Source organism: Haliotis rubra, unplaced genomic scaffold, assembly GCF_003918875.1.
Source record: "Haliotis rubra isolate DU_JTF1 unplaced genomic scaffold, ASM391887v1 Scf543, whole genome shotgun sequence".
Taxonomy (NCBI): domain Eukaryota; kingdom Metazoa; phylum Mollusca; class Gastropoda; order Lepetellida; family Haliotidae; genus Haliotis; species Haliotis rubra.
In genome coordinates, this window is record NW_025767239.1 from 214,800 (window position 1) to 237,614 (window position 22,815).

General features: G+C 39.5%; 1 protein-coding gene across 1 annotated transcript in view; it reads left to right on the forward strand.

Moving 5' to 3' along the window:
- LOC124253536 (sodium-dependent dopamine transporter-like) overlaps positions 1–22,815 on the forward strand; it is a 133,166-nt gene that overhangs the window by 78,738 nt on the left and 31,613 nt on the right. The window contains 3 exon segments of the mRNA XM_046687338.1: positions 14,027–14,233; positions 15,259–15,393; positions 20,940–21,258. Of these exon segments, the coding sequence (XP_046543294.1) occupies positions 14,027–14,233; positions 15,259–15,393; positions 20,940–21,258 (661 nt within the window).

Sequence of the window (22,815 nt, forward strand, 5' to 3'; positions counted from 1 at the left end):
GTGACTGTGTGTCTGTCTGTGTGTCTGTGTCTGTGTATGTGTCTGTCTATCTGTGTGGGATTGATACGGTAGTTGTGGTATGTATGATGTCTGTTATGGCGTGTAGAGTTACTGGGTGGTGTGTGCGTGTGTCTGTCTGTCTGTCTGTCTGTGTGTTGGGTAGTATTGATACAATAGTGGTGGTATGCAGGGTGTGGCGTGAATGCTGTTTGGTGTCACAAACTATGATGATATATGCTCTATGGCTGCACAGATTGTGCACACTCAAACTTCACGTCAAGACAGATAAGTGTAGCTAAAGATGATAACACTTTTGTTCCCCATTAATTTACAAAAAGAATTTGACTAAACTTTAATATTCATATTTGATTGTATTCAAGCTAAAATTTTAAATAGCGGAAAATCTTCAGAAAGCCTTCACATGCAAGTAAAAAGTGTCCTTCGTTTCACGCTCCTTAAACCCTTCTATATAATGCGGGGCGGTCGGTTAGCCTAGTGGTTAAAGTGTTCGCTCGTCACGCCGAAGACCTGTTCGATTCCCACAAGTGTACAATGTGTGGATCCCATCTCTGGGGTCCCCCGCCATAATATTGCTGGAATATTTTAAAAATATCTCACTCACTTCAACATTACTATACGGTGTGGTTGGATATGTTTTGACCTTCATGTCGATACCGCTGCAAACAGATCCCGTAGCATTCCATACCTTGTAATGTTGTGTGACTGTGTGCCAACACGACCCACAGATCCGGGTCATTCCTCATTATATCAGCCACTGATTTGGGTGGTTCAGACTCGAACTTCTACAGTCCGCCATGATGCAGTCGGAACATGCCTAACACAACATTATGTTCACCTGAAATGTGACACAATGGATACTGTGTCATTGTATCCGTACTTGGTGTTCATTATATTATGTATCCATTATATCTATTGGAGCAGGATGCGCTGATCTTTCGGGAACACCACGCTTCAATACTGTTTGACAGTGGTTCATAATAACAGGCTCATGATATAGTCGGTATCTAATAATGGACTCTACTATTTGCAGAGTTTTCTTATTATAATGGTTAGGGTTTTCTCTTATATTCTCTTCATACTTTCTAGGACGATTGGGTAGTCTACTGGTTAAAGCGTTCGCTCGTCACGCCGAAGACCCGGGTTCGATTCCCTACATGGGTACAATTTTCCAAGCCCATTTTTGGAGCCGCCCGCCGTGATATTGCTGGAATATTGCTAAAAGCGGCGTAAAACTAAAATCACTCACTCACTCACTCACACATTATAGGCCTATCCTGAACTATGTCACAAGATTTATGTTTACGAAGTTTCTTTAATTGGATTTGACAAAAAGAAATACAACCGTTATGAAAACGTTACTTGGCTAAAATGTGTGGCCGAAAGACTGTAGACCAAGCGACCAAAGCACAAAGTGATACCTGTATGGTTCTGTTGGTTTGTTGTTCAACGCCGCACTCAGCATTAGCATTATTCCAGCCATATGGCGGCGGTCTGTAAATACTCGAGTCTGGACCAGACAATCCAGTGATCAACAGCATGAGCATCGTTCTACGCAATTGGGATACGATGACATATGTCAACCAAGTCAGCGAGCCGTTGGTCGCCTCTTACGACAAGCATGGGTTGTTGGAGATCAATATTCTAACCCAGATCTTAAAGGGTCTTTGAAACGATGACATGTGTCAACCAGGTCAGCGAACCTGACAACCCGATCCCATTAGTAGCCTGTTACGACAAGCATGTGTTTCTGAAAAACAATTCTAACCCGAATCTTCACGGGTGTGATACCTGTATGCAATACATCACCAGTCATTGTTTCTATATTTCACCACTATCAGACAGCAGTGTGCGAAATAGCCACTGGCCCGCTAGCCCGTGGTTAGTAAAAATCCAGTTGGGCCAGTAAATCTCCAAAGTCACTGGCCCGACTGCTAGTGAATTTTCATGGGGTCATTTTGTAAATAAATCACTCTCTCCCACTTGTAAAGTTGTAATACACTTTTAAATCATGCAAGATTATGGCCTGATAAAAATGTTCATCTTATTAGCAGCTTAATTATGAAACCCGTGTCATGCCGACAATATCTCATTCTCATCTATTTTTGTAATCTTTTGCTTAGTTTCTACATTCAAATTTCGGGCTAGGGAATTATTTTGTGAGCTAGTAACTTTCAGGCATAGCTAGCCGGGGCTAGTAAAATGGAAACTATTTTGCACACTGACTTGCAGATCATTAAAACGGATGTAATCCGAACATGCTACAGTGCACTACATTTTCAACGAACAGGTGGATATAACGAACTTGGATTTTTGGGTACCCGACACTTGTGTATATTTTAGTCGAAATGATATGTCGAACTACGGCCCTAATAAAAAATAGCAGGCCTTTGAATTCGTTGTAACCGTGCTTATGCACTGTAAGTAAATGGCTACAGAAGGTGAGGAAGGGTAACAACAAGGACTGAACGTAAGGTAACGGTGCTACCAACGTTGTACAACCCTAGCTCTCGCTGCTGGCGATTGCTGACGACTTAAGACGAAAATAAATATGAAAATAAAATAATAATTACAATATAATCAAAAGGTGATAAAAAGGTCCAAATATACTTTGAATGATATGGTTTAACATACCATCACTTGACGACTGGACAGAGGTCATGGATGCTAATGTTGACCTTGAAACCTTTAAAGTTCAGCTCCTAAATTACGGTGATCGATTTTCTTCAAATGGTGTCAAGCAGTAGAGTTAATTTTGCAGTGAAAGTTGTCTACATTTGCCTGTTTCAAATCAATAGAACTAACGTCGAAGTTATTCTTTGCTGACAGTGGTTTATTTTATAAACACAAGGGGCGTATTCAGTCCTCGATGGAAGGTCAAGGTCACGTTAATCCCGATGTGAATCTAAAATTGACATGATTGTGGGACTGCACTTTGGGGTTGTAGTGAATTTTGCATTGTGGAGAATATTCTATATATTGATTCAGTAAAGCTGATTACAAACGCAGAAATCAATGTTTTTAACTGCTGCATTCAAGTTAAATCGGTTTGCAGAGGTCACAGACTTTATTCTTAAAATAAAATTGCAACAGCTTTAAAACAAAACTGTATTTCTAAGAGTCATTGTTTCCAAACATTTCTCGTAGGATTAGCAAAAGCATAGCTGTTACAGAAATATTTGAAAAATTAACCACTGATATATTGCAAAAGTTCCCAGATAAGTCCTTTTGTTAAACGTGAAAGGTAGTAACGTTGCAATATACAGTAAACTATATTTATAATGACGCTTATAATAAAATGTCGGATATATCGAACCGGATCACTGACTGAGTATCCGATCTAAGAACGCTTATAAAATATTGTTAAAATACACACATGCGGTCTCTCCTTAAAAAAGTCACTTTGTTCAAAATTGCTCACCCAGCAGTAAATGGGTACCCGGTGGGATAAGTCATATGACTTCTACAGCCTCTCCGGTATCCGGGATAATAACGTCCATTATGTTCAGCGCAATATCAGTGGCCTTATTATTATTATAAAATATTATAACCAAACACAAGTTGGCATCGTCTGATTTTGTATCATTTCCAATCTCCCAAATTAAATGAATAGTTATCGAATGAATTCATGTTTATAAATTGAATTTTCATAATGTTTTGAGGTTACCCCATTTAAGTTAATTATAAACTAACGCAATCCAATATCAATTTACAAATATTTCTTCACTTGACTGGGTTCATATGGCTGATTTAGAAGGAACTTAGTTGGGTTTTTTTTCACTAATATGTTTTAAAATCCTCATTAAAATTGTTTTAGGAATTTCGAAATGAACTCAAAATCGTGTAACATCTAATTTAATTCAGACTGTGCCTAGTACGATCTGGTTTTGAGGAAACCAAGTCCCTCAAATGCTGCCAGACCAGAAGGTTTTCCTGAAGGCATCGGCGAAAGCAAACAGCTAAATCTCTGAGTAGCGTGTTCCACTTCTCTCTGTTTACCAAACTACCCAACTGAGCGGCGTCTAACGCCTTGAGAAAGCAGGGGGTGAAATAACGGCACAGGGCGTCACAGGGATCTTTATATGTGAATACACCGGCTCAATCGCATTTTTCTTCGATCTCTTTATTTCTGGCCATTGGACATTGATCCATCGAGTAGCAGATTGGCAAACCATGTTCGTCGTTTATGGTTGCCTGTATACATCTAGTTAATAGCACTCAGTGCCAATATAATGGATTATCGTCAAACACAATTAATAAGCTAGAAAAGCATCATTAAGTCATTACGTGCCGTGGTTATAGACGGCTTGATCCCTTTCATCAAGCCATAGCCTTTTCTTGAGCTTCGGTGATTGCTGGCTTCAAGGAGTAGTTCGTCTACTTTTGTACTGAAGGCCAGCGTGATAAAGCATTCTGCTGCTCTGATGTCTGCTTTGCTTAGGTATCCTCCCCTTATGTAATATATATATATAATATTTACTTTAATGTCTTGATATATTTGTTTACATTGCTCGAAATATGTACCAATCCAACGTGCAGTTATGTTTTTATTCCGGGAAAAGGTATCTGCTTTGCTCAGGAATATTCTCCTTATGTTATGGTTATATAATATTCTTTTTAATGAATGTATTAACAATGCTCGAAATAACTGGAAATATGTACCGATCCAACTTAAACACTGAACAGTTTTGCTTTGCTTTGCTTTGCTTTGGGTAATATAATTGCTTTAATATCGGAATGAATATATTTACAGTGCTCGAAACATCATTCCCGTGCTCTGGTATCTGCTTAGCTTTGCTTAGGTATCCTCTACTTTTTTCATGATTAAAAATGCACATTTGCCTTATAACTTATTGAGTTAAATATAGGACTGGAAACGACTTGAAGCATTTAGCCACCCATCTTCTGTTGTTACTAGATTACCATATATATTACCATAATAAAGGCATATGCCCCTTAATGTCCTATTGCATATATATGTGCCATGCGTGATGGCGCTTTAACAATGTCTTGTCCTATTCTGTTGAAAATGTTAATTAAATCGTAATTGAACTGATGGCACATTTCATATCACCATCAAACATGAGTATTTTGATATAAAAATACATGATGTGAACTCACATGGAGATATGTTGTCAAGTGTTTCAAACACCTTTCAGGTATTGTAATACAAGCGACAAGGTTGTTTCATTCTTGTTAAAACTTGACTCGTTTTTGCATGTGTCAGTGAGGAGTGTGTCGCCGGTGGGGCAGGGCACCTCGTACCATTTGATACTGATCCATAACCTCAGGCACATAATATTGTCGGAATCCTACAACCTATTCTATATGTAGCTATCTGGGTCCCGTTCCTCAAAGCGATCGTAGCGCTAGGACAGTCGTAAGTCTATGTTAAAGTATGGAGTTACGATCATCTCAGCGCTACGACAGTCGTAGGTCTATGTTAAAGTGTGGAGTTACGATCATCTCAGCGCTACGACAGTCGTAAGTCTATGTTAAAGTATGGAGTTACGATCATCTCAGCGCTACGACAGTCGTAGGTCTATGTTAAAGTATGGAGTTACGACTGTCGTAGCTACGATCGCTTTGAGGAACGGGGCCCTGGGCCTAGATTTTCGAAGCTCTCTTAGCGCTAAGATAGTCGTAAGTGCCATTAATTGACATTAACTTCCGACTATCTTAGCGCTTAGAGAGGTTCGAAAATCTAGGCCCTGGAGTCTAGGTGAAAAGTTCCCTCGCTGTTTCACACTTTTCTTTGGTTCTCTGGTGTCGAGTAAGCGAGTAAGTGTAGTTTTACGCAGCTTTTAGCAATATTCCAGAAATATTGAGGGCTGGGGACACCAGAAATGTGACCTCTGGCGTTGACGTTTGTTTCCTATGAATCACTATGAAAAAGTGATGATGTCAGGTGTTTGTGAACAACTGAGCCCACCTGTGGTACTCGCTGTTTAAATCGTTATTTTTTTTGTTCCACCTATAAAAATGCACACCTTAAGTTGACAGAAAACATTTTTTATTCATTTATTCATAACCTTTTTTTCGTAACATTATATTGCATAATGGCTTCACCCTGCTAAATGCAGACTTAATTCTGCGAGTCCAATTATATCATAAGTGCCGTAATAAGTGCAATTTGCATATTCAAGAAGACAAATAATACTAACATTTACAGAGATTGACCTTGACCTTGCTGGTTTGTTGACAGGTGCATGTGCACTTTCAAATGTATGACTTCCTGTTCTCAGCCTTTGATGTATACATGTATTTTTTAATGTACATACTTCTTGTACAATCATGCTGCATTTGTTTAGTTTCATATATGTCTTTTTGAGTGAGTGAGTGAGTGAATTGTATTTGAACAGTACCCCATGTATATAGCGTGCTTTATTATATGGGTTATATGGGTATTTATATAGCGCTACAGTCCATCCCACATGCTGCTCAAAGCGTTTCTTTGTTTTTCCCTCGACCATTGGATGTCAATCTCAGCGGCACATCATATTTTCAATCTCAACTCCCTGGGGATCATACAATTCTTGCTGCAACGAGGCGTACCGAGTTAATGTGACTTTCCCATCCTTTCGAGGTACCCATTCACAGCTGGGTGGACTGGGACACACACACACTTGAAATGTCATGGATCCGCCTATATCGTGCCATCTTAAGTCTGGGAGCGAAGACTGAACCAAGGAACAAAGTCAGATTAAAACTAAACTCACTGACTCAATCACTGGATTGTTCGCTCCATGCTCGATTATTTACATACCACCGTCGCATAGCTCTACTGTTGGTGACTCCTACCTCAAACACAGGCAAATTGAAGCGCACTTAGGGTTGCGCATCAAAGAGAAAATGACCAGTCTTTCCATATGCGAGTGCTCGCATATGGAAAGACTGGTCATTTTCTCTTTGTTGCGCTACCCTAAGTGCGCTACATTTTGCCTGTGCCCCAAAGAAGACGCAAACGAAAAGATGCGCGTACTCATCTTGAGAATAGTAATAAACAAACACTAACAATTATCGAATTTACTCTGGACCAGACAATCGAGTGATCAACATCATGAGCATTGATCTATGCAATTGGGATATGATGACATGTGTCAACCAAATCAGCGAGCCTGACCACCCGATCGCCTGTTACGGCAAGCATGGGTTCCTGAAGGCCATTTCTAACCCAGATCTTCATGGATACTCAATTTCTATACTGTATATATAAAACAAGTGGGCTTAGAGGTAACTTAGTGGTTAAAGCGTTTGCTCGTCACGCTGAAGATATGGATACAACGTGTGAAGCCCATTTCTGGTGTCTCCCGCCGTGATATTGCATGAATATTGCTAAAGGCGACAATAAACTATACTCCCTCACATACATAAAAAAGTTGGAACTAACTCAGAAAAAAACAGAACAAGTGTACTTTTAAAATTTAAAAAATAATATATTTTTTTGGGTGCATATCCTATATTACCCTGTAAAAACTAACCACTTATCATTCACACAACTTTTGAACTGGTATATTAAAATTGACACATGTACCGATCGACATAACCCGGAGTCTCTACTTTTGACACAGAATGTGCTAAAACCGGCTAGCCTCTCTGTAAGACCGGTGCGCTCCGATCGCAGTAGCACAGCTGTGTGGGGAATTAGCCGTGCTATTATCATAGATAGCCTCTGTGATACTCACTCTCGAAAGGCCACCTGACAATTTAGAATACATTTATAATATCCACCATGAGAACGATAGCGCAGTCAACTGTGATGGGTTTTTATTTCCACTCGTAAGGTATGTTGCATCTAACAGAAAACGATATTGCTGTTTGTTTGGATCATATCTATCAAGTTGCGATAGATCATGATTACAGAAAATCCTTAGGCTATTTAAAATTCCTGACTTAGTATAACGATATATATCTTCTTTTGTATGTTTGTCATTTACTATTGCTTTGGTCAAGGCAATGTGAGATCGGTTTCGTTTCGATATTTTACACGTTCATATTTTGAACAAAAATAAATTATTTCCCTGTTATGTTAGGCACACATTTAACCTGTGATCTTAAATATATTTTTGTAAATTGTCGTACTTAGACTAATGTCTTCATTTCACTGCTGAATACTGTTTTGGGTTTGGTTTTTTACCCGTGGTTTATATCAAACTATAGGAAAAGAAATAATGATTATATAATATTAGGCAATGTACACTTTTATCCACCTGTGATATATCTACTTTCTCACACCTGGTGTTGGTGATTCTAAATACTATTGATAAGAGTATTGGATTTTGTATGTGTGATTTATCTCAAACTTGAAGAAAAGAAATGTTATTGATTATGAAATGTTAAGCATTGTGCACTTTCATACACCTGTAATATTTTATTGTCTCACACCTGGTATTGGTAGTTCTAAACACTATTGATTAGAGTATTGGGTTTTGATGTTTGTATGTGTGATTAACTGATTTATGTCAAACTGTAAGAAAAGAAATGTTATTGATTGTACCCTTTCATACATCTGTAATATTTCTATTATTGTCTCACACATAGTATCGTTTGTTCTAAACACTATTGATGATAGAATTGTTTTTGTGGGTTTGTTCGTGTGATTTATTTAAACATTAAGAAAAATGATAATAATTGATAATTATATATTAAACATCTGCACATGCGTGTGTATGTCTACAACTTACTTCGACTTTCTTATACACAAAATCATTTGTGTATTACAGTGTTAACAGGGTTTGGGTTTGGTAATTTGCTTGTGATTTATACAATTTGTTGACGGATTAATAACAGTTAATACATTCTGCGAACATATATTTTCCTACGCCTTGAAAACATATCATTATTTTCACAACAATATTACCCCCATAATGAACCAAGTTATATTACATTATATGATTCCCCCTCACAGGAGGAGTGAACACCTGCTATCATGGCTTAACAGTGGTTGCTAAACACATGCTTGTGTAATATCCAGTAGAAAAATTCAGTGTGCTTTAGTGGAGATATCTTTATATATTTATTTATTTACTTTTTTAAATACCAGTTTCAGTTATAACCCTCCAAATAGGTGATATACTCTCGTTTCTACATAAATAATACACTAGTTTTCATTATGTAATCATAACAATAAATTAAGTTTAAAATAAAAGCCACAAAACCTTTTCCCCATCCACATGAAGTCTGTGCCAAGAGCAGAGTCGAATCTACGATTTCCACTTATAAATATGTGTTTATGAATCACTATAAAGAAGTGATGACATCAGTTTTCCCCTCACATATCCACCATTCATTTTAATATTTAGAAATATATACGTCAAGTAGAATTATCTAGGTACATTGTTCTGATTCAAAGAAGTGGCCATACTTTGGACCAGGATCGCGAGTTGTTATAATGGGCACATGTCTGTGCTGTATGAACACAGATGAGCACGGTTACAAAATATTTTTAAGATTGTTAAGCATTGACAGTTTTGTCGCTGTTTGTTTTATACATGAGTTTCAGTTACAGTTTCACATTAGTGATATATAAAGCAGCATCGGTAACGTTTCTATAAATGACATAGATCAGTTACAGTTACAGTTTCACATTAGTGATATATAAAGCAGCATCGGTAACGTTTCCATAAATGACATAGATCAGTTTCAGCTATAAATATACACTTCAAAATAGTAGGGGAACCTGAACTTTCAATTTGGATTTATTACCTACGATGGCGAACATATCGGGGTTCATATTTTTCATACGATGCCCTAGGGCAAAACTTTGTCATGGTGACATGAGGTCATGAACAATGCTATGACGTCACGTTTCTTCTCTGACGTTGCGTTCTACATGCGGCGATGGCGGGTAGCCAGTCAATGTTTGAAAGTGGATTTGGGTTTATTTTCCTCATTTTGACGACTTCGGTAATAAAGAGAATAGTATATTCGTGCCCATATCATACATTTGCATCACACAGTTGTTAGTGTTTGTTTCTTGCCGGGTTTTTTTGGATTTTTTTGTTTTTTTCGAAAATGAAAATCGTATACATGCAAATTTAATCATCTTTCAAGAGAGATTACTGTACAAACAACTATGGTCATAAGGAAGTGCAAGTGGTGATGTACTCTCAAAACATTCATCATTGACTCCCATATATCTCCCAATTTTTTCAGTCGTAAATTTAAAATGAAGTTCCCTTTTTCATAGAGTATATATAACACCAGTGCAAAATATATAATACCAAGCCTTGACTATGCTCAGCTACAGAATCCATTTAATGAAAAAGCCGAAATAGCTGTGGAAACTGAATGAGTGTGGTTTTACGCCTCGGTTAGTAATATCAGCACTGTCGCGGCAGGGGACACCAGAAATAGCTGAAATTCAGAAATGGTCCAAAGAAAAATATTCTGGTCATGGGAACCTGTCACTCTATTGTCGGTTGAGTGGTTGTTATCATGCACGGCAGTATGGATCGTTGTTCATAATGTCAACCACTGGTCTGTACGGTTCAGACTCAGTGTAAACCCTTTACGTTGTTATTCCTAACTGTAACATAGTCCAGTCATGTCCAGGAAAGTCAAATACAACACACAAGCACGCGCGCGCACATGCATGCTCATACATTCCCGCTTGCAAACATACACCAGCAAATATAAGATGGAACTAAAGGTCCTGACGCGCTGCCCTTCAGACGACTTTTGTTTGGAGCGTTTCCATATTAACAAATGGATATTTCACTATTCCCGTAGTGTGTTAATCCGGAAACTACTTACACCGGACGATTAAACCACGACCGTACAAGCCGGATTAACGGGGTTAATTGCTGGACTCGGCTTATTGCTTGGGGTGTTGTCGGTAAATTGAGGGCAATATTACTGATTAATATTTCACATACATGACCATGTTCTTAAAGTACACGGGGCGGTGGGGTAGTCTAGTTGTTAAAGCGTTCGCTCGTCACGCCGAAGACCCGGGTTGAGTCCCCACATGGGTACAATGTGTGAAGCCCATTTCTGGTATCCCCTCCGTGATATCGCTGGAAAATTGCTAAAAGCGCCGTGAAACCATACTCACTCACTCTACATGTACAACCAGCACAATCAGCGCGCAGGCAACCCATTTACAACAAAAAGCGCATGCACAAGACCACATTCTTACCATTTCAATCAATATCAATCACTAGATTGTGTGGTTCAGACTTGATATTTGAATTCCGATTTCGAAATGCTTAAACATTTCATAGTTGGGCTTGAAACACCAAAGTTTTATCCTAACAGTGTTCATTCATTTTAACATGATTGTCGCTACGGAAGTGTTGTATTTTATTTATAGCTTAACGCTTTGTGACGTCAGTCTATTACAATCAAATTTGGAAGACACAATCCAGTGATTGACGTCTTCAGCATCAATCCACTCACCTGTGTCGATGACACACAGCCAACCAATTCACCTGACCACCCGATCAATTTCGTAGCTTCTTACCTTAAGTATAGGTTGCTGCGGGCCACTATTCTCACCCGGATGTATGTTAATAGGTTCGACATATCGATACAAGTATGGCGGCTGTGCTATGGCAAGACACGCACATATGTTTCCAGAGTTGTCTAACTTGCGAACCTTTTTCTTCTGCTTTTGTTTTGGCCATAATGTATGGTATTTAATAATATGGTTTGTAGGTAGAGTTGTATCGTTTAGTCGAATTATTTTGTTTCGAAGTATTGGTTGCTTCGAACTGATTGTCCGGTATGTCGAATTCCTTAACTTTTACCTTTAATCATTATTTGACCTCTGATAAATTGGGGCGGTGGGGTAGCCTAGTGGTTAAAGCGTTGGCTCGTCACGCCGAAGACCCGGGTTCGAATCCCCACATGGATACAATGTGTGAAGCCCATTTCTGGTGTCCCCCGCCGTGATGTTGCTGGAATATTGCTAAAAGCGGCGTAAAACCAAACTCAGTCAGTCAGTCAGTCTGATAAATTGAATCGCTTATGTCGAAGTACTGGTTGATTGATACAGTGTCGCCGTGAAAAATCGAACTGGAAATATAAAATGTCATTATTGTATCACTAGTATTGAGTTAACAGGATATGTTTACATTTATTGAACGTGTGATCAGTGTCATATTGGTGATGCGAGACCTTGGTAGTAAAGCTAAACCACATCAAATGTTTTCATACAGCGTACATGAGCAAACACAAGGACATTCTAAAAACGTATTGATACAAAAACAGATGTTGTGAAAATGTGAAAAGGAATCACCAAACAAAAGATGAGCCTTTAAGTCAAACCTCACGTCGCAGGTGGAAGTGCAGTGACGTCATCACTTTCTGTGCTCCTGGCGGCACAACAAATTAATGAACACGTGCCTCCGTCCAGACCAGTGATCAATAATGCATCGCTGGGAAATGTGTCCTTAATGAAGCTGTCAGGTCAATTCAAATCCTGGTTTTGGTCATTTGTTTGGTTTTATGTCGGTTTTAATACATTTTGTTTTATATATCAAATGGAGTAATTGGTTGAATATTGCTTGGCGCCGCAGTAACACACTAGATCAAGTGTGTGATCATTGTATGTAGTTTCATTGCACATAATAAGACCATTAAAGTTTTTAAGATTTGCGCTTTTCGAACATATGGTGAATAAAACTGCCAATATCTTAAAAAGACGGATTCTCACTTGTCATTATTTGTCTGAACTTTACTCGTGTTTTACTAAAAGAATTACTCCATGAAATAGATCTCGCTGACATCCTACAAAACTACGAAAGGAGTAGGGTAGCCTACATGTCAACGCATTCCCAATATCAGTGCTTAAGAACCTCGATCGGTTAAGAGTAAGTGAGCGAGTATGGTTTTGTGCCGCTTTTAGCAATATTCCAGCTGTATCACGGACAGCAGAAATAGGCTTTACACATCGTACCCATGTGTGGAATCGAACCCGGAACTTCGGTGTGACTAGCAATTGCTTTATCCTTTGGATTATCCCAGTTTCTTTAAGAAAATGTGTGTTGTAAAACATATACCTCGTTTGTCTCCTTTGAGTGCAAAGAAAATGTATAATTACCGAGTCTCATAATCCTTAAACCCTGTTATTTTCACATCCCTCCAGCCCGTACTGTAATGCAATTTATGAGTTTGGTTTCAGCAAGTCTACAATGTTCTACAAGTGCCCGATCTCTTTTGGCAGTGTATGAAATAAGCCAGAAACCCGGCCTGACATCTGGGCTGGTAACTTAAAAAACTTACCAGCCCAGAAGAGATTTAACCGGTCCTTCTTAAATACTAAATAGACAGTGCCAGTGGACACGTTATCTGAATATTTTTGTCACCCGTCGTCCATCGGGCTGGTTAGCTGTAAAATTAGACCGTCCGGCAGAAATCTAGCCCGTCTCGGGCGGTCGGACGGGCCTTATTTCATACACTGACTTTGGGCCCCTTTTCAATTTCAGTGGAGTAGTTTCTATCAAAGTTGCGCATATTCAGAAACTAAGCCGTCGTCTGACAGAAATAGACTCGTTGAGGTCCGGGGTTAGAATTGATCTTCAGCAACCATGCTTGTCGTAAGAGGCGACTAACAGGATAGGGTGGTCAGGCTCGCTGGCTTGGTTGACACATGTCATCGTATCTCAGCTGTGTAGATCGATGCCCATGCTATTGATCACTGGATTGTCTGATTCAGACTCGTATATTTACAGATTTACAGCTGGAATGTAATTCAGTGTGCGCAAGTTACGCTGCTCCTGTGGTCCCTGGCTGGTAAAACTTTATCAGGACCACTAAATGATATGTTTGCAGTGGTCCTGGTGGCCAGTGAATATTGTATTGATAGTTAAGTAAATCTACGAATGTTATTTTGGACCAGTGAAGTACAGACAGGACCACTAATTATTGTCCACTCACTGGTCATGTGGTCTAGTGGGAAAGTTTGAAAGATTTGTTTGCCTGAATATTGCTGCGTGCAGCGTTAAACAACAGAAAAAATCTTTGACGTTAAACCCTGACATTGTGTTCCGTTTTGTACATGCAGGTAAGAACCTGGAGAACTGCACGACGACAGAGAACACGTACATGATGCAGCCGCAAGGAGTGCCGGTGAAGGGGGAGGTTGACGTGGAAGACGAGGAGAGGCAAACGTGGTCCAAAAAAATTGACTTCTTGTTATCTGTGGTGGGCTTCGCCGTCGACCTCGCTAATGTCTGGAGATTCCCGTATCTGTGTTACAAAAATGGCGGAGGTAAGGGAGATAACCCTTTAACTTACCTAAGGGAGATAAGCCCTTACATGTAAAATTTATTATGTGAATTCCTTGCCCATTGATGAATCTACCATATCGAACTTCATTTAAAATCAACACTATTAAGTAATGAACTGGTGGAGAAGGGAAAGTATACAAATGAAAAATATATTTGACCAAAACGTTACAAAGGTTATCAAAACGTTCCTAGGTTAACCTGCAGTAACGTAGATACTTTGATACCTTATACAATATTAGTCTATATATATATATCACAATCGGCAAACCGTTTGTGGTCTATTTCAAGCCAAGCCACCATCAGTCATGGTTGTATACTTCATTTTGTCCGACAGTTCATGATTCAGCAATACTTATTATATCATCTCAAATGTAAATACAAAATCTGTGAATGTCAAACCTTGTAATATCATCTTGCTTATCTAGTCCTGACGGGGACGAATACTTTACTATTTCTCGTAGATCGTAGGTCGTTCTCAAAGTATTGATTCATCCAGAACCCATCCTACCATTCATCCACCCATCCATCCATTCAGTCATCCATGTAGCCTCATTCATTCATTCCACTCACCTTCATTCATTCTTTCCAGCCAGCTTCATTCCACCCACCTTCATGCATCCATCCATCAACCAACCTTCATTCATTCATCCATTCATTCATTCATTTATCCACCCATCCATCCATTCAGTCATCCATGTAGCCTCATTCATTCATTCATTCCACTCATCTTCATTCATTCTTTCCAGCCAGCTTCATTCAACCCACCTTCATTTATCCATCCATCAACCAACCTTCATTCATTCATCCATTCATTCATTCATCCATTCATTCATTCATCCATCCAGCTTCATTCATTCCACCCACCTGCAATCAGCCAGTCAGCCATCCACCCACCTTCATTCATTCATTCCATCCACCCATCCATCCATTCATTGTTTCTTTCTATCTTTCATCTATTTATTTATATTGATTATGTATTTCATTCAAGTCAACGTCTTATTTTCAGGAGCCTTCTTAATACCCTACCTTCTTATGTTGATACTTGGAGGGATACCTTTGTTCTACATGGAGCTGGCCCTGGGTCAGTTCAACCGGACAGGAGCCATCACGTGCTGGGGGAGGATCTGTCCACTGTTTAAAGGTAATATTAAGGCGTAATTTTATATTATCAAGTGGGATTTCGTATGTTCTTCATGTCGCTGTAAATGTATATAACGTCAATACTTACGCCATTAGAATTAGAACGTCGTTATGTTGACGTGACGTCAACAGTATATTCTACCATTAGTATTCTGTTTGCGTTTCCAGATCGTTCTTCTCGTTCGGCTAAAACATATATGTACATGTGTATCCATCTATTCTCCCCTGAATATACATGTACATCCTCACATTTGAGAAATAAAAAAACATGATGCATTTAATTGGAAGAATTTCAAAGACAGGAAGTACCTCTGCCCACAGGCCTGTGTTTATCCAGCGTTCCGCTTTTTCCGTGTTTAAAGCTCTCAGCGCCGATTCATGAGCCTGTACACAATAGCGACGACGAATTTTTGGGACATGTGTTAAAAGTACCGAAACTTCATCTTGCTGTCAAGACTATAATTGTGAAAGATTTGACACAGAGATTGACATACAGATACATTGCAGTTGTATCAAATATGTTTTATTTATTTTCACTAATTTGTCCTGCGTTATACCCATGGAAATGGTGCCGACACACCTGGAACCGCTATTTGAACCGTCAGCTGATGACATAGGTAGCTCAACTAGAGAGTATTCTCAATAAATGACATTTAAATTTATAAGGAACACGTCCACTGACAGATATAACGTTGGTTGGTTTGTTGTTTAACGCCGCACTCAGCAATATTCCAGCTATATGGCGACGGTCTGTAAATAATCGAATCTGGACCAGATAATCCAGTGAGCACGAGTATCGATCTACGCAATTGGGATACGATGGCATGTGTCACCTAAGTCAGCGAGCCTGACCACCCGATCCCGTTAGTCGCCTCTTTCGACAAGCATGGGTTGCTGAAGATTAGTCCTAACCCGGATCGTCACGGGACGAACCGCTATTTGAACCATAAACTGATGACATAAGTAGCTCAGTTGGAATTCGAGTTCGTGTACAATAAACTACATATGTAACGAACACGTGAACTGACAGATATAACGAATTGTCCTGGCAGATGCTGTATATTTTTGTCGAAATGCAGAGAAAGAACCACTGTTAATAAGAACAGAAATTAGTGGTTCATTTTAGTTCGTTGTGCGTCAATGTTGGTGGCAGGGGCGGATCCAGAGGTATCCCCTTTTCCAGCAGAAAACTTTCCCTGAGGAGTATTCCCCCCTAACCTTTGGACTTCGTGATTTATGTGGGTGTACCCGCCTCTGGGGGTATCGGTGTTCTCAGAATTGCCAACTTTGTTGCACGATTTGTTACTTAGAAAATCACACGAACGCATGTTGGGTCTAAACAAATTGCCCCAGAAAGTAAACATTATCAATTTCTTATCCAATAAATCTTAAGGCACGTTACTGTCTTTATCTAAGTGTTTTATGGATGTGATCAGGTTCGTTCAAAGGTGAGTTTAAAATGCGTTTTCAAATCAGGTTCTTGCTCTCTTGGCACAATAGAACACACTGGGCAAAGTATTTGGACGTCGAACTTCTTCAGCTATACCGAAAAAATAATACCCACAAGAAAAAAGGGGAATTGACGTAAATTCTGGTGTATTAGAATTTACGAATAAGTCCATTTTTTCTCAATGTGACTGCTTCTAAACATCAAGATAAGGCTGTATTGGAATCGATGCAAACTTGAATTACTCCCATCAAGAAATGAACACTGTAGCTGAAAAGCGTGCAAAAACCTTATTTTAACGACCATGAGTTTTACGTAACTTTCTTTTTACCCATAAAGTGCTAATCGAAAAGAAATTGGATCTCGTTAGAGTTAGCTCCCTTAGAATAAACACCACATTCAGACGTTAAGGGAGGGTTTATTGTAATGATTCGAGTCAGCCGTCGACTGACAATGGCCGTTAACGATCGTTCGGGTATATTAATGGAACTTTGACGTCACTTCCGGTGTGGTATTTGCTCCGATGGCGGACTGACACGGTGCGGAGCGTCATTAGAGAGAGCACACACAGTCCGCCGATTGCTTAACTGAATGCGAAAATGGAGTGTTTTAGATTTCAATTGGGGACGTGTTAATTTGATAGGTTGATTTCCGGGGAATTAACCCCGAAGGTTGTGAATTCTTCAAGATATGCATTTCAATAAAGAGAGCCCGTGTTCACACTTTCAACGACAAGATACCAATCTTAAACTGGGTCCCAACGAAAAGAACTTGTACAATTAGCTGTCTTGCACCTGGCCAGCAGATCGCCCCTTTTCAATGATTGTGATTGAGTTGATCTAAAACAACCTTACGTTCATTCAATTAATGAAAAATAGGTCTAGTTTGTGATAAAAACATCAAGCTTGGCTGAATGCAAATGATACTGCTATTCTCGCATATGCAAAGTTCTGCGTTACGAAATTGTTTCAAGTGAGTGAGTTAAGTTTTACGCCGCTTTTAGCAATATTCCAGAAATGGGCTCCACACATTGTGCCCATGTGGGGAATCGAACCCGGGACTTCTGCGTGACGTGCCAACGCTTTAACCACTAGGCTACCCAACCGCCCCAGAATTGTTTTTGTAAGGTTAAATGAAATATATAATCTTAATTCATGTCACGATCAATGATTCTATGTTTATACTCTATGTGTGTCTGTAAATATGTTTAATTGTAATACAAGCAAAATAACTGATATGGTAATCACATGCACAATCACACTGGAAGAAAATCTATATTTTGATAGTTTGCCTGAAACTTTTCCTGGTCAGCATTCTCCAGTTCAGATTCTGAAGTCCCTAAGCGTTGTATTTTGTAAGCCTCAATTGTGTTAGAGTACATGTTCAATAACTAAATGCAAAGTCGATAATTCAAATTCTCACCTTCAACATCTCTTCACATTTGTTACATCTCAAGACAAAAACAGCCTAGGTCAAACCATTGATTATGTTGGAATATGTCAGATATAAAACTTTTCAACTATGCAGTCGTCTCTTTGCATATTAAGTCATAACACCCTGGATGAAATTGTGGCATGTCAAACTGTCCTTAAAGCATACACACTTGGCGTCCAAAATATGCAGTGTATCTTTCAATTATATTCAGAACTTCTATTTCGTTTCTCAACTTTAAAATTGACGTTTCTAAGTTAGTTGGTTAATATGAAAGTAGAGTGAATGTTGTACAAGTTTAATATAAATATGCGTTTATTAAATGTTTCACAAATACTTATATTTAAACATATTAATCATGTCATTATCAAAGTATAATGACGTCATTTTCCTGTAGGTGGTGGTGTACCGGTTGTCTAAGGTTATGCAGCGGTGTGTGCCTTGATGATATAACTCTGGGTTCGAATCCCATTTCGCGCCCGGTTTTGATCATTGGTTTGTCAGCCCCATGCTTGTGCTCGTGTATTTCATACAGTAACAAAATTTGCCAATTGCTGGTTTGAAATCTCAGATTCACACCAGTTATGGCCCTTGCTCTGTCAACATCTTCCCCTCGTCTCGGTTTCATCAACACGTTCCACGCGTATGACCTGACCTGCATGACCTATGACCTTTCCTAGATGACCTATCGAAGCAACTGAAATACAACCCAAAACGGTGTAATATTAATTATTAGCGCATCATTTAAACTCTATTAAACCGGACAGTTATGTCCATCCTGTTAACACATTTCTCGATTTTATTATTTCCCAAGTGTCGTTTTACCGTGCTCTTGTATAGTGAAACCCTGTTAATCTAGACAGTACCGGAAGTATGTCCGCATTACGCCCATAATGCATTAAACGTTTATTTGGTATTTTTCGGGTATAACATTCCACCTACACTCCGCCACAACACACAGAACTTAGCTTTGATTGACGGTTGGAATTTGGGCATCGGATCAATGTCACATGTAGACAGTAAAGAAAGTATGCAATTGCAAATTGCATTTGACCCTAACGTTATGGAAACCTTACTTGACCTAACACCACTCTCCGACAGACAACAAAACAAATACGAAAGCACATTAGGATGAATCTCCACCGCATAGCCGTTTCTTGTTTGTTATCATGTAGATATACTGTCGAAGAAAAGAAACTATACATGTGAAAATTGCATTTGACCCTAACGTTATGGAAACCTTACTTGACCTAACACCACTCTCCGAGAGACAACAAAACAACTACGGAAGCACATTAGGATGAATCTCCATCGCATAGCCGTTTCTTGTTTGTTATCATGTAGATATACTGTCGAAGAAAAGAAACAATACATGTGAAAATTGCATTTGATCCTTAAAACACTAACGTTACCGAAGCCTTACAGGTAGTGCGTGAAATAGTATCCAAAGCTATGCCTGAAAGTTACATGCCCACAAAATATTTCACTAGTCCGAAATTTGAACGTAGACACGGGTTTCATCATTAAGCTGCTAATATGATGACAATTTGTATCAGGCCATAATCTTGCGTGATTTAGAAGTGTGTTATAGTTTGACATGGTCGGAGAGAGTGATATATTTACAAAATGACCCCATGAAAATTCACAAGCCAGTCGTGCCAGTGACTGTTGAGATTTACTGGCCCGACTGGATTTTTACTAGCCACTGCAAACCTACATGCAAGACCCAACCCATCGCACAACTTATATTGCTTATTTTCATGTTCAACTACCATCACACATGGGCGTATACTTTTTTTTCCAAAAGACACCCTTATGTTTGGGGCATTTAAAACTAGGGGCGGGTATTGCAGAGAATATTCATATTTCGATTTATTGCAATGCAAAAGCATATATTGCGATATGTATTGCAATATATTGCAAGAAGTATTTTTAAACAAAAAACTCCTTATAATCGAGTTACTGCTCGATTTATAGAGCAAAAACACAACAAAATCACTATGCTTGATTAAGCTTTAATAACAACTTTTAATCATGATTAAAAAAAATGTGAATAATGTTTGGCACAAATGAAACAAGGAAATACTAGTATCCGAAGATTTCCGAGTGTTACGACGTTTTCCGAATGCAAGTCATAATTACGAATTGCAGAATCGGAAAATCCGTTCCATTTTAATCGCACCCATTAGCTTTTCCTGGAATTTAGCGACGGGCCGACTGTTTTTCAAGAATAGAGAGGCGTCTTCACGTCTCACGTCCTTCTCACTAAATGTCTTAATTTACTCAGGTGCCAACAACGTTGCCTTTTTTAAAGACTATTCTTTATTGAGGAACAGGACGTTTCGGAGTATATTCTTACATGGGAGGGTTCAGGGATTTTCAGAAAAGGGGCGTTGGGCGTGTTCAACCCCATGACTCCGACAACGCAAAAAAATTCTTCAAAGCTGTCTTAAGTCATTTTCAAGAGGGGGATCGACCCCATGAAACACTCCCACCCCACCCCACCCCAACCCCCGTGGATCCGCCCATGTCTTATTCATTAGGTGATGAAGCAGTAAGTATATTCTCTGAAACTAAGGGATGGATCTTCACTTTGGATCTTAACTTGGATCTAATTTTCCAGGTGTACAATCTGTCCACGGTATTAACCCATTTTTTCTCTGTTACAGGTATAGGCTGGGCAGTTGTCCTGATTGCCTTCTACACAGACTTTTACTACAATGTAGTCATAGCGTGGTGTTTGCACTTTTTCATTGCTTCATTTACTTGGGAACTACCATGGGTGCATTGCAACAACAATTGGAACACGCCTTCGTGTTACGACGGTAGTGAGAGGAGGAATCTAAGTGTGTCAAATATCACGGACCCCCTGTGGGCCAACTCGAGTGAGTTCACCGAGTACAGTATTCTCACCGACATCAGAAACCACAGCTACAACAACTCCATCAACATCACCGAAACACGCACGCCGGCGCAGGAGTACTTCGAGTAAGTAGATTCTTTTCTCATGCGATAAGTGGGTCGGCGGGTAGCCTAGTGGTTAAAGTGTTCGCTCGTCACGCTGAAGACCCGGGTTCGATTCTCCACATGGGTACAGTGTGTGAAGCACATTTCTGGTGTCCCTCGCCATGATATTGCTGGAATATTGCAAACGGCGGCGTAAAACCATACTCACTCGTTCACCCATGCGATAAGGGTAGCAGGTAGTTTAGTGGTTAACTGTTCGCTCGTGACGACGTAATGTTCGTAGTTTTCAATGATATTGCTGGGATGGTACTAGGCGTGCATTAAAACTATACTCGCTCACTGTCAAAACTGTTTTCGGGACCCTTAAAGATGGTCATCAATCATACTAAAAGGCTGAAGACCGAACGCAACACGTGGTAAGATGCTGCAAGTAAGTCCTTTAATCCAGTGTATCTTACGTTTCCTGCAGGAATATCACATAAATGTAAACTGTCAAGCAAAAATGTTGATTTTACCTACAAACTACAAACCTTACCAAAACGTTCATAGGTTGAAAACCTTGGCCTAATGCGTTGCTGGTCGTAAGCTGCGACTAAACTGTCTCTGGTGGTCAGCAAGGTGAATTGCTCGATGGCGTGTTATCGTATCCTGGAGACAATGCTCATAATCAGTGTGCGAAATAGCTACTGGCCCGCTAGCCAGTGGTTGGTAAAAATCCAGTCGGGCCAGTGAATCTCCACACTGCAGCTGCATGACTGGCCCGGCTGGCTATTGCTAGTGATTTTTCACGGGGTCAATTTGTAAATTAAATATATCACTCTCTCCGACTGTTAAGTTATAATACACTTTTAAATCATGCAAGATTATGGCCTCATAAAAATGTCCATCATATTAACAGCTTACCTTTGTGTAACCTTTCTACATTCAAATTTCGGGCTAGTGAGTTATTTTGTGGGCTAGTAACTTTCAGGCATAGCAAGCCCGACTGGCTAGCAAAATTTGTAAACTATTTCGCACACTTCTCATAATATCTACCGCTAGTTTGCTTAGACTACAATCAGCGCCATCCCGTTGACTGATACTACCTCCGGCTTTAAATAATGTAGAAACAAGCGAACACGAATTATGAGGATTTATATGGCGTGGTGCCGTGTTCATAGACTTGGAAGAAATGTTTCCGTGTAGGTGAATGGCATCGGGCCTGTTCTATTATCATATGGTTGAAATGTATTGTTTTTCAGAAATTCCCTTTCCCATTTGAATTTTATTTTCGTCCCGTTTATGCAAAAACATAGACCTGACTGTGTAGCGTGTACCTTCACAGTACAGTTATGTTGACATTGTAAAGATCCAAACAAATCTAAAACATTTTGGTATTATATTTCCCGTCGCTACAGTACTCCTGCGACACACCAGTGATCATTCAACTTGATTGCTTTCTGTCTCAATCCCTTTGTCTCCGGGGAAGGCTTTCATTAATGGACCAACAACAGTGCCGGTACCTAGTCTGGGTCATATCCACATCTTGGGACTTTAGGGGCGGTGGGGTCGCCTAGTGGTTAAAGCGTTCGCTCGTCA